We start from the raw sequence: 12,231 nt of genomic DNA on the forward strand, positions 1-12,231 counted from the left end.
GACCGCAGACTTGACTCTCTCTCTCTGCTCTCTCATCTCTCTCGCTCTCTCTCTCTCTCTCTCTCCTCTCTCTCTCTTCTCTCTCCTGATTCCCCTTGCACGAGGATTATAACTCCTCTGACATTCTCTCTCTCTCTCTCTCTCTGTCTCTCTCTCTCCTCTCTCTCTCTCTCTCTCTCTCTCTTCTCTCTCTCTCTCTCCTGATTCCCCGTGCACGAGCATTATAACTCCCCTGACATTCTCTCTCTCTCTCTCTCTCTCTCTCTCTCCTCTCTCTCTCTCTCTCTCTCAAACACACGTTTCCTCATCATCATATTCTTCTTCTTCTTCTTCCCCACAGGTGTGGTTCCTGCATTTAATGAACGTGACGAAGCGAGACGAGGGCGAGTACGAATGCCAGATGTCGACTCATCCTCACGTTTCCATCTTTACCTACCTCAAAGTGCAGAGTAAGTGTCCCTCGAAGTGTTCTTGCATGGAATTATGGGTAAGGTGGCTAAGTGGATAGGGAGGTGAAGTGTGGCAGATCCTGCATGGAATTATGGATAATGGAAGGTAGATAAGTTGTTAGGTAGGTGACGTTTGGCAGATCCTGCTTGGAATTATGGGTAAGGTGGCTAAGTGGATAGTAGGTGAAGTGTGGCAGATCCTGCTTGGAATTATGGGTAATGGGAGGTAGATAAGTTGTTAAGGTAGGTGAAGTGTGAGCATGATCCTGCTGGCAATTATGGGTAATGGGAGGTAGATAAGTTGAGGTAGGTGCGTGTTGGCAGATCCTACATGGAATATGGGGTAATGGAAGGTTGATAAGTTGTTAGGTAGGTGAAGTGTGGCAGATCCTGCATGGAATTATGGGTAATGGAAGGTAGATAAGTTGTTAGGTAGGTGACGTTTGGCAGATCCTGCTTGGAATTATGGGTAATGGAAGGTAGATAAGTTGTTAGGTAGGTGAAGTGTGGCAGATCCTGCTTGGAATTATGGGTAATGGAAGGTAGAGTTTTGGTAGTAGGTGACGTTTGGCAGATCCTGCTTGGAATTATGGGCAATGGAAGGTAGATAAGTTGTTAGGTAGGTGAAGTGTTGCAGATCCTGCATGGAATTATGGGTAATGGAAGGTGGCTAAGTGGATAGGTAGGTGGAGTGTGGTAGAACGTAATGATCAGGTTGTTTTAGATTGGCAAAAGTAGGGTGGGAATCCAGGTTTTTGGCTGTTTTTAATGAGTGAAGAAGTTCCTGAGTGTCAATTTATGTGGTCTGGGTAGTACCTCAGGCGATTTGGGGGGTCTGGGGAATACCTGAGACAATTTTAGGGCTCTGGAAATACCTGAGATAATTTGAGGGTCCTGGAAATATCCGAGATAATTTAGTGGTCTTGGAAATATCGGAGACAATTTACTGGTCCTGAAAATACCTGGGAAATTTGATAACAAGAAAGTTAAGTCTCGAGTGTAGGTAATGACGTGAGGAACTGTAGTAGATTCACATCAACCGTGCATCTGATGTCTGGGCCAGTCCCTCACGACGCTCCTGATTGGCTGTTGATAAGCCAATCACAGGGCTGGGAACTCTCAGTCTCTCTCGAGAGAATTCTCATAGATAGGATCTATGTTCCACCTCTCCTGAAAGACTTATCCCTCAGGAGAAGTGGAAAATACATCCTACCAATGTGAACTCTCGCGAGAGACTGAAAGCTTCCAGCCCTGTGATTGGCTTATCAACAGCCAATCAGGAGCGTCGTAAGGGACAGACCCATCGAAAATATTCTACACGAAATTACGGTGTAGGAGCGACTGTGGGGTGTTTTCCTTGGTGTTCAAAAACAGTTATACCTGGGGGTGTTTCTGCATGCTATGGGGGAGCTTACGGTTCATTATAAAGAGAGAGAGAGAGAGAGATAGAGAGAGAGAGAGAGAGGGAGAGAGATGAGAGGAAGAGAGAGTGAGAGAAATGGGATAAGAAATGCACCATACTTCTGTTACTCTTTACAGCCAAGGCACTGACTTTATTTGAGAGAGAGAGAGAGAGAGAGAGAGAGAGAGAGAGAGAGAGAGAGGTCAAAGGAGGCCTCGTTACCCATCGCGAAACTGCGTGGAAAAACGGTGAGAATCTGAGCACCTGTAACCATTTTTTATGCCGCGTTACTTCCTGCCATCCAGCGCACCCACCTCGAACAAAATAATACCCCTGCGCCCCTCCCGGGGAAGAGTATATAACTTCTTAACTTCCGAGACATATTTATTGAAGAGCCTCGGGCTCTCCAACTTCGTAAAAGGCGAGGAAGTTAATCGGCGAGTGACGACGGCTATTCTGATGCAAAATCCCGTAGAAGTTCTCGGCTCGTGAATTAATTAGAAGCCCCAATGAATAGATTAGGCTCCTGTTGCCTCGCCCGCCCTCAAACCAGCGCTGGATGTGGGCGGAAGGGGAGTTCAATTTAGTGGTGAGAGACGTCGCAGGTTAAAAGTAGCGTCAAGGAAGAGTATTAGAGGAAATGAGTGGGATTTAGTGGTGGAAGACATCAAAAGGTAAAAGTAGCATTGAGAAAAGTAATATAAGGAACGAGTTCAGTTTAGTGGTTAAATCCATCGTAAGTTGAAAGTAGATTTAAGAAAAATATTTTAAGAAATGAGTTAAATTTAGAGGTTAAATCCATCGTAAGTTGAAAGTAGCTTTAAGAAAAATATTTTAAGAAATGAGTTATATTTAGAGGTTAAATCCATCGTAAGTTGAAAGTAGCGTTGAGGAAGAATATTTTAAGAAATTAGTTCAATTTAGCGGTGGAAGGCACAGTACTTTAAACGCAGCACAATCAAGAATGATAGATAAAAGTTCCCGTAGGGAATTAATTAAAGTTTAGCAGGTATCAGCTTTATTGTGGAATATCATTTACTTAATTTGAATATTTGAATCATAAGACAATAAACATAGCTTTTGAAAAAGAAGGTAGATTAATTAAAGAGTTAAGAAATATACAAGAGTTTACTTTTTTTTTAGTTTTATTGTGAAATCGTGGCTATTTCGTTTGAATTACGAGTGAATACATAAAAAAAAAAGACGAACAACATATTCATAAAATTTGTTATATTCAAAGTAATAGCAATATTAAGCTTGAAATGGAGGATATATATATATATATATATATATATATATATATATATATATATATATATATATATATATATATATATATATATATAATAATATATATGATAATATATATAGAGATATATATAGATATTATATATATATATATATATATATATGTATATAGTATGTGTATGTGTAGTGTATTATATATATATATATATATATATATATATATATATCTATATATATATATATATATATAATCAACAACATTTTGGGGCTAATTCTCTGTTTACACTATGGGTACCGTCATGGTCCATTTCTGTCCCGTCACGACTCAGTCAAGTACCATAACTTCCTGCCGAATGGGTACCTCATTCCCCCCTCACATTAGTGGTCTGTAAGAGGGGGCTTTGTGGGGGGGGGGGGGTGGGGGGGGGGGGAAGAAGAGCCAAGTCATGGTTGATTCGACCTCAAATGACGGTCTTCAAATAACGATCCTCAACTGTTCATTAGGTGTTCATTGGGTGTTCATTAAATTTGTTCATTAGGTGTTCACTGGTGTTGGCATTATCATTATACATATACATATGCCAGTATCACTCAGGCAAATAAACCAGTACAACCGTCAGTTTACCATTACACTAACCATACATTAATTCTTCATCCTCGCTTGAGAAGAACAAAAAACAAAAAACATAAAAATAATCATAAACACATTTCCTCTTACCTGAGTTTCTCAGGAAACAGGCATCACTTATTCATAAGGTGGAGAACTGTGAGTAAAACCCCCACTCCCCCATCCCCTTTCAGTATTTTCATTAGGGTTATAAATACCTTCCCCTCCCATCTTCCGTATTTTCAGTAAGGTTATAAATACCTTTTAGGTTCTCAAAGAAAAATAAATAAAAAAAGGAGCAGCTGTAACTTCTAATTTTGGGGAGATGTTTATAACCTGAGAAGGGTTCTTTATCGGGTCCTTTACGAGCTCTGGAGTGCTTGCTTCCTGTGCCTTGCTCTTGAGTCACTTAGCAGGATCTCTCTCTCTCTCTCTCTCTCTCTCTCTCTCTCTCTCTCTCTCTCTCTCTCTCTCTCTCTCTCTCTCTCTCTCTCTCTAAGATGTTCAGTGTTTTGGCTGTAAAGAGGAAAATAAGTTTGATACAGTTTTTATTCTCTCTCTCTCTCTCTCTCTCTCTCTCTCTCTCTCTCTCTCTCTCTCTCTCTCTCTCTCTCTCTCTCTCTCTCTCAAGTATTATTTTCAATGTTCTCTTGACTCATACTCTTCTTTTATTTTATTTTTTATGAGTTCAAGTGATTTCAATATCAAGAAATCTTTTCTTAGACCAGCATCATCTCCTCCTCTCTTTTTTTTTATCTTTTAGATGAAATACTTTCTTTTTAAAGAATTTTTTTCTTAAACTTCTCCCCTCCCCTTCTTCTTCTTCTTCTTCTTCTTCTTCTTCTTCTTCTTCTTCTTCTTCTTCTTCTTCTTCTTCTTCTCTCAGTGTTTTAGGACGGATGCTCGCCGAGAGAATTTTTCCCATTCGTCCTCGCCGTTTGATGTTATCGGACGCAAATTCGCTGTGGAAAGATATTCTTCTTTTCCTGCAGGTGTTTCTTCTTCTCTGTCTTATTTGTGGGAATGGACCATCCTCTCTCTCTCTCTCTCTCTCTCTCTCCTCTCTCTCTCTCTCTCTCTCTGTCTCAGTATGTAGAGTTTAAAAGAAAGCTAGATAAAATCATTAGGACATTGTGAATGCACAGTAAAACCTGCTCCCTTAGAGATAAGTGAGCACACGATGTCTCCTCTTAGGATGGACTAACGAAGTCTTTGAGACATCCTAATTCTTGTAACTCTCTCTCTCTCTCTCTCTCTCTCTCTCTCTCTCTCTCTCTCTCTCTCTCTCTCTCTCTCTCTCTCTCTCTTCTCTCTCTCTCTATGTCTATTACGCAGCCAGGTTCTCTGCAACCCTGCAAGTCCTTTGGTTGTTTTTATAGCACCGAGTTATCCCCGGTCCCATATTGAGCTGCTTTATGCCAGGTTGTAACCATACAACCCGAGGTTATTAAACCGGAAGGACGTATTGTTGCAACGTCCGTATCACCATCTGACAACAATCCTCTGGTGCGATGGGGGATTGTTCGAAGGGCATTGAAGTTTCTGTTGTCGCGTTACTTGTGTGTTTTTTTTTTTTTTTTTTTTTTTTTTTTTTTGAGGTTTGTTGAGCTGGAGAATTAGATCGTAAAGTTATTTTTAATTACAGCTCCTTCTTCCTTACTGTATTTGACCTGTTTATCACTCTTATAATCGTAGATGTATTATACAGTATATTTCTTCGTAGTGTCTTCAACACTTTCTGTCGACTTCAATGATCCTGGTAGTCACGACGCCTGATAATTATTAATTATTCATTCACTCATTCATTCGACACTTTCTGGTGACGTTTATTTTTCCTGCCAAACCTAAGATTCACTTTAGCAAAACCAACAAAATCATTAGATTACAAAATAGTTTAGTTTTCCTACCAAACGTAAGATTCACTTTAGCAAAACAAACAAAATCATTAGATAAAAAAATAGTTTAGTTTTCCTACCAAACCTAAGATTCAATTTAGCAAAACCAACAAAATCATTAGATTACAAAATTGTTTAGTTTTCCTACCAAACGTAAGATTCAGTTTAGCAAAACCAACAAATTCATTAGATAAAAAAATAGTTTAGTTTTCCTACCAAACGTAAGATTCAATTTAGCAAAACCAACAAGATCATTAGGTTACAATATGATTTGATGTGTTGTTTTGAATTACAGTTTCTTCTTTCTTGCTGTATTTGACTGTTTCTCACTGTTGTAATCGTAGATATACTTTATTCATTTCTTCATGATGTCTTCACCATTTTATTGGGGGCGTTATCTAACCAGCTTAAGATTCGTTTTAGTGAAACAAACAAAAAAAGGTATATCTTAGCCAAACACAAAAAGACTATATCTTAGCGAAAAACACAAAGAAAAGCTATATCTTAGCGAAACAAAAAAATAAAAGCTATATCTTAGCGAAGCAAATAATAAAAAAAAGCTATATCTTAGCGACACAAACAATCAAAAACAGCTATATCTTAGCGAATAAAATAAAAACTATATATTAGCGAAACAAACAGACAAAAAACTATATCTTAGCAAACACAAAAAAAGCTATATCTTAGCCCAACAAAAAATAAAAGCTATATCTTAGCGAAACAAACAATCAAAAACAGCTATATCTTAGCGACACAAAAAAACTTATATCTTAGCGAAACAAAAAAACTATATCTTAGCGAAACAACAAAAACTATATCTTAACGAAACAAAAAAAAACTATGTCTTGGCGAAACAAAAGAAAAACCCTATATCTTAGCAAAACAAAACAAATAAGCTATATCTTGCAAATATATACGACTCTGTGATCCAAATAGCCAAGATAAAAATATAACCTCTGGACTTCCAAGGTTATTTGATCTGTATAGGCTCAGTTTTACGAAAAACCTTTTGGTTATTTTATCAACAACTCAAGATATGGAAGGCGGTGAGAATACTTCTGTTTACCACCACATGCTGTTGTTTATGGTAGAGAAAGTGTCTCGTTTATGACCCCACGAGGAATGGGAATGCTTTTCCTGATGTTCTCGGGAAACAGGCAAAATATATGTATGTATAACCTGTCATAAAAAAAGGTGTAACATCTGATTATACTGTGTTCCATCAGCAGCGCTCTATTGAATGACTACTACGGTCTTTTTCTCTTCGTCTTATCGAAGTTATTACCCTTCCGTAATTTTTTCCCCATTTTTCAATTTTAAACGAAAATTTTTCGCTTTCGTTCATATACGTTTTTATATCCGTGGTCGAGTGGTTAGCGTGACGAGTCTGGCCGTGAGGTTCGCGGTCAGAAGTATAGCGGGCCTTTAAACGCTGGGTCGCGATCCGGAAGACGTCGGGCACGTGATGGGCTTGCAACTTCATCCCTGCACGGGTTATATCGTTCAGCTAACCCTCAGTGGCGTGGCCAGTTTGGTCTTGACCTGCCACCTCTTGGTGGCCGCGAGTTCAATACTCGGGCATTCCACTGAGGGGTCAGAGATGTGTATTTCTGGTGATTGAAGTTCACTCTCGACGTGGTTCGGAAGTCCACGTAAAGGCGTTGGTCCCGTTGCTGAATGACCACTGGCTCCATGCCACGTAAAAACGCCATACTACAAACAAACAAACAAACGGTTATGTCGTTCAATAATTTCTAGGGAAAGTGATTTCAGGCTTTCGTTTTTCTTGTCATCCATCTTTTCATGTGACTCGTGCGATGTTATAAGTCGCGTTTATCTCTCTCTTTTTAATGTTTAATTCCAAGCTCAGTATTTCACCAGAAATTGTTTTTACTTCTTGTTCAGACTGTTTTCTTTTAGACAAATAACACCAACTCATTTTCCTTTGCCGAAGGAATCCTCCACCGGAAGCAATTTCAGACACAGCTCAAGGAGAATCATTTGAGGGACCTCTTTCTTCCACTTAGCCCTTGTAGCTCGTCTACCCTTCAAATAAAGAGGAAAATATTCCTCAACAATGACTCAAAGGCAGGGAGGGATCTATCATTACTGATATACTACATTGCAACAAGAACTCTTTTCGTTATGCTTTTTGTAATGGGTTGTGATTTACGGTCAACCTGACATCGATCACTGTAGAAACAAAAGCCTGGGCTACATCATTCGCAACTAGAAATTATTCGGTGCCTGCTTTGTCAGACGGCAACTTGACTCGCGTCATTCTTTTTTTTTTTTCTTTTTTTCAATGGGGTGTGATTTATTGACGAACTAATTCAGCATTGATCGCGTGAAAATAAAAGGTTATTCTCTAGGTAATTTTGTATCTAGAAATAACTCAATGCCGAGATTGTGCCGAATTACATTCGAGTTCAGATTCTGAGTGCCTGGCAAAAGTATCTGGAGAATGGGCGAGGAATATATCGGCCGTAGTGCTTTCTTTGTTGGCTGGTGATTTATGGCCCCGCCGTTTCCCGATAATCATTTTAATATGCATATCGTACGAGCTCAGGCTTTTAGCATTGTAAAGGTTTGGTCATATATCATCTTTGGAGAGCTTTTTTGTTTGTCGGATTAGACCGTATTCATTCAAAGCTGGTGCGGTGTTTAAAATGCAACTTGTATAGTGGTCGTGAGATTTTGCACACACACACACACACACATCACACACACAACAAACACACACACACACACACACACCACACACACATATATATATATATATATATATATATATATATATATATATATATATATATATATATATATATCTTGGTCTGTGCCCTCAGCACCATTTGCTTTGAAAATGGGACTAAACGTCTTGAAACGTCAGCAGCTGAATAAAATACTGAGAAAAGGAATAAAGAATTGCCCTTCCCCTTCGCACCATATACTTATATTTATATACCATTACAATAAATTACTCTCAAGCACCTAGCTCAACTTAATCACCACCATATTCCAACTAACCCCATTAGATATCACACCCCTCGTCTCAGTGCACTTTTGCACCGAACCAGCCACTCCCCCGCATGCATATTCTCGCACAATTCACCTGCATCGTTCGCCTCAGTGTGAAACTTCTCAAGCATCCGTTTGACAACGTAATCCACGCGTCCCTCCTCCTTGTTGGAACCCAGGGAAATCTTCCCTATGATTGCTCTCCTGTTGCCCGTCTTAATCCCTCGCTTCAAATCGTATTAAATTCCTTCCCCCGCTACGCCAAGCGATGTTAAACCCTTCAGGTCATATATTCACTCTCGTCTTGATCCTCTTCTCCATATCTCTTAAACCTCCGGCGCATTCATTCATCTTTTTCACTCGCGCGCCGACGGTCTCATTCATATACTTGCGCCACCTTGACGATGCCCGCGTCACTCGTGATCCCATCAGATTTCTCTCTCTCTCTCTCTCTCTCTCTCTCTCTCTCTCTCTCTCTCTCTCTCTCTCTCTCTCTTTGTGACTTTGCAAAAGACTTGGGATACGATTGGAGTAAGCGTCTGATGTAAGCCAATTAGAAAGCTTGAAAGGGTTGTTGAGCTCAGCCTCCTTTATGGAATTAATGTTGGATGCAGATGGAGGGAAACGGTTCAGATCTATGTGGATTAATGATTGTTTATTTCATAAGCTCATGTGGTGTTGGTTGAAAGGACGAGAAACTTGACATAGGAAAGGCGAAATAAAAATACAGGGTCTTAATTATGGCATGGTCATGTGTAGAGAATGGAAGACCTTATTTTTGGTTAGGTATTTGGGGAAGATTGAATAGATGAAAACAGAAAATGATGGACAAATAAAGTGGAAGGGGGCACTGAAATGAATGTCTCGTAATCATATCGTTTTATTCTGATTTATATAATATATATATATATATTATATACCCTATATATATTAGTATATGTATAAATATATATCTAATATAATATTGTATATATATAAATATATTGGCGAGCTCAGAAACAAATTTACGAGTATAGGAATGGCATATGAAAAAAGACTTATAAAGACAGACGAGAGTGTAAGGACATGGTTCTGATGAATAAAATATGAATACTGATATATGTATATGTGTGTGGTTGTGTTTGTATACATACACCAACACACACACACAAACACCCTGCAGAAGGTGCAGTAAGGATGTAACTCAGGTCCTACAGAAAGTAACGCCGTAACTCCGTTACCTGCTTGTTTAAAGCTGGTAATCTATTGCCTGCGTCCTCGCCAGCCCCCAGGTATTTGCCTTCTCTGTTTGTAACTCCTTTTGTTTTTGTCTCGGGACCTCTATACAACAGGCTCTTTCGACAAGAAAAAGTGAACCTCTCCTAAGATGAGTGTTTACTTCTCTGATGCTGGTGTTTTTAATTTTATTTGTTCATTTATTTATTTATATTTAGAATTAAATCCAGTACCATAGGAAATGGGGTTACTTGAGGTTCATCGATCGCTTTTGGTTTATGGTATGTTCAAATAGATTTTATATCACTTGAAACTTACCGGAGAAAATTAGTTTTCTTCTCTGTTATTTTTTATTTTATTATTTATTTTATTTTTTAGAAATAAAATCTGCGTTCTAATAACCCTGTTACTTAGGGTTTGATCGATATTTTTGCTTAATGCAAGGTCAAATAGATTTTATATCTCTTGAAAGTATCAATTTTTACAATTATTTTTATTAATCTTGGAGAAATTAAATAATCATTGTAGTAACGGGTTAATTTAGATATATTTTCGCTTCATGACATATTCAAATAGGTTGTATAATACTTCGTTCTTCCATTATTTTAAAAACATTTCCCATATTATTTCAATAATCATTAATTCACTTAAATTTTCCATGCCCCATTGAATGCTCGTAACTAAACTAAAATTGAGTCGACGAACATCACCTCCCTGTCTCCGGCAACCGCATATTTATCTTGACTCGTCGACACGAGACGAATATTTACCAAAAACCAAATGTTGCATCACTGGACAAATTAGAAGGACATTTTCTTCTTCGCTGGTTCCTCGCTCACAGGGACGAGGCATCAATGAAGTTATGCAAATTGATACCTGCGTAAAAAGGAATCTGAATACGAGAGAGAGAGAGAGAGAGAGAGAGAGAGAGAGAGAGAGAGAGAGAGAGAGAGAGAGAGAGAGAGTTTTCAGTCTATCCTGCCGACTGAATTGGATCGCCATTATCGGAGATGCCTTGGTAATTATATAATTATATATTTATATATATTTGGTGTGGGTCAGGATTTGCGAAAATTTGGTGAAAGTAAGGAAATGTCGCATTGACAAAAGGGTAGATTTGTTTGTTTATGTTCTACTTTCCCATATAATTTGGAAAATGGCGCAGTGTACAAGCGTAGTTTCCGGTTATATCTTGCGATTATTTAATAATAATAATAATAATAATTTTTTAAAGGTTTCAGTTGTGTACGAATGGAGCGGCAACTCTTTTAAAAGCATTTGATATCCGAATTCAATAGAGCGTGGACGCTCTTTAAAAAAAAAAAAAAAAAAAAAAAAACTTGCGAGTATGTAAAGGTGAAACAAGCGAGCCACGACTCCCGTGTTACGTTTCTTCAACAGACGTAAATGTGCCCATAAACAATTAAAATGTTGCGTCGTGCAACTGGAATGCAAATGCGTGAAAAATGATAAGTCAGACTGACGTAACTCTGACCATGATATGATTAGAAGTTACGTCTTGTAACTGGAATTTACGTTAATTAACATCTCAAGAATTTTTTTATTTGTTTTTTTTTTTGTTTTTTTTTTTTTTTGTTCCAGGAGAAGGAACTGGAATTAATACAGGAATCTTTAAAACAAACTTACACCCACAAGAACATAAAACACAACAAACCTGTAAAAAAAATATGAAAACGTATACAAAACTATTTTAAGAAAGTAAGCATGCCCGAAGTTATTTATATATATATATATATATATATATATATATATATATATATATATATATATATATATGTATCATATATATATATATATATATATATATATATATATATATATATATACACACACCACATATAATAAAAAGTATTTTAAGATACCCCACATATTAAAAAAATCACCATTCTTCCCTTAATCACATCCTCAAAAGCATACATAAAAACAAGACGCAAAAAAGAGTATTTTGAGAAAGATCACAAAAAATAAAGATAAAAAAATAACCATTCCTTCCCATACCCTCTTTAAAAAACAAAAACGAAACAAACAAACAAAAAGCAAAATAAGTATTTTAAGAAAGCACCGCAAAAAAATAAAGATAAAAAAATAAGCATTCCTTCCCAAAACCCTCTTTCAAAAAAAAAATACAAAAAATCAAGAATCAAAAAAAGTATTTTAAGAAATCACCACAAAAAACTAAAATGAAAAAGAATACCCATTCATTCCCATACCCTCTTTCAAAAACAAAAGCAAAAAAACCAGAAGCAAAAGAAGTATTTTAAGAAAGCACCACAAAAAAATAAAAACATAAAAAAATAACCATTCCTTTCCCACTCCCACTCAAAAAAAAAAAAAAAAAACGAAGAAGAGGCAAGAGGCAGGGGGTGAGGATGTGGG

At 37.5% G+C, this 12,231-nt stretch overlaps 1 protein-coding gene across 1 annotated transcript in view; it reads left to right on the forward strand.

The window, feature by feature from the left end:
* Positions 1-338: 338 nt before the first annotated feature.
* The window catches only part of LOC135212256 (uncharacterized), a 68,648-nt gene continuing 56,755 nt past the window's right edge, over positions 339-12,231 (forward strand). The window contains exon 1 of the mRNA XM_064245699.1: positions 339-449. Coding sequence (XP_064101769.1) covers positions 359-449 — 91 coding nt within the window. The 5' untranslated portion in view covers positions 339-358. The remainder of the gene's footprint in view (positions 450-12,231) is intronic.

This window comes from Macrobrachium nipponense, chromosome 40 (assembly GCF_015104395.2).
Source record: "Macrobrachium nipponense isolate FS-2020 chromosome 40, ASM1510439v2, whole genome shotgun sequence".
NCBI classification, from domain to species: Eukaryota; Metazoa; Arthropoda; class Malacostraca; order Decapoda; family Palaemonidae; genus Macrobrachium; species Macrobrachium nipponense.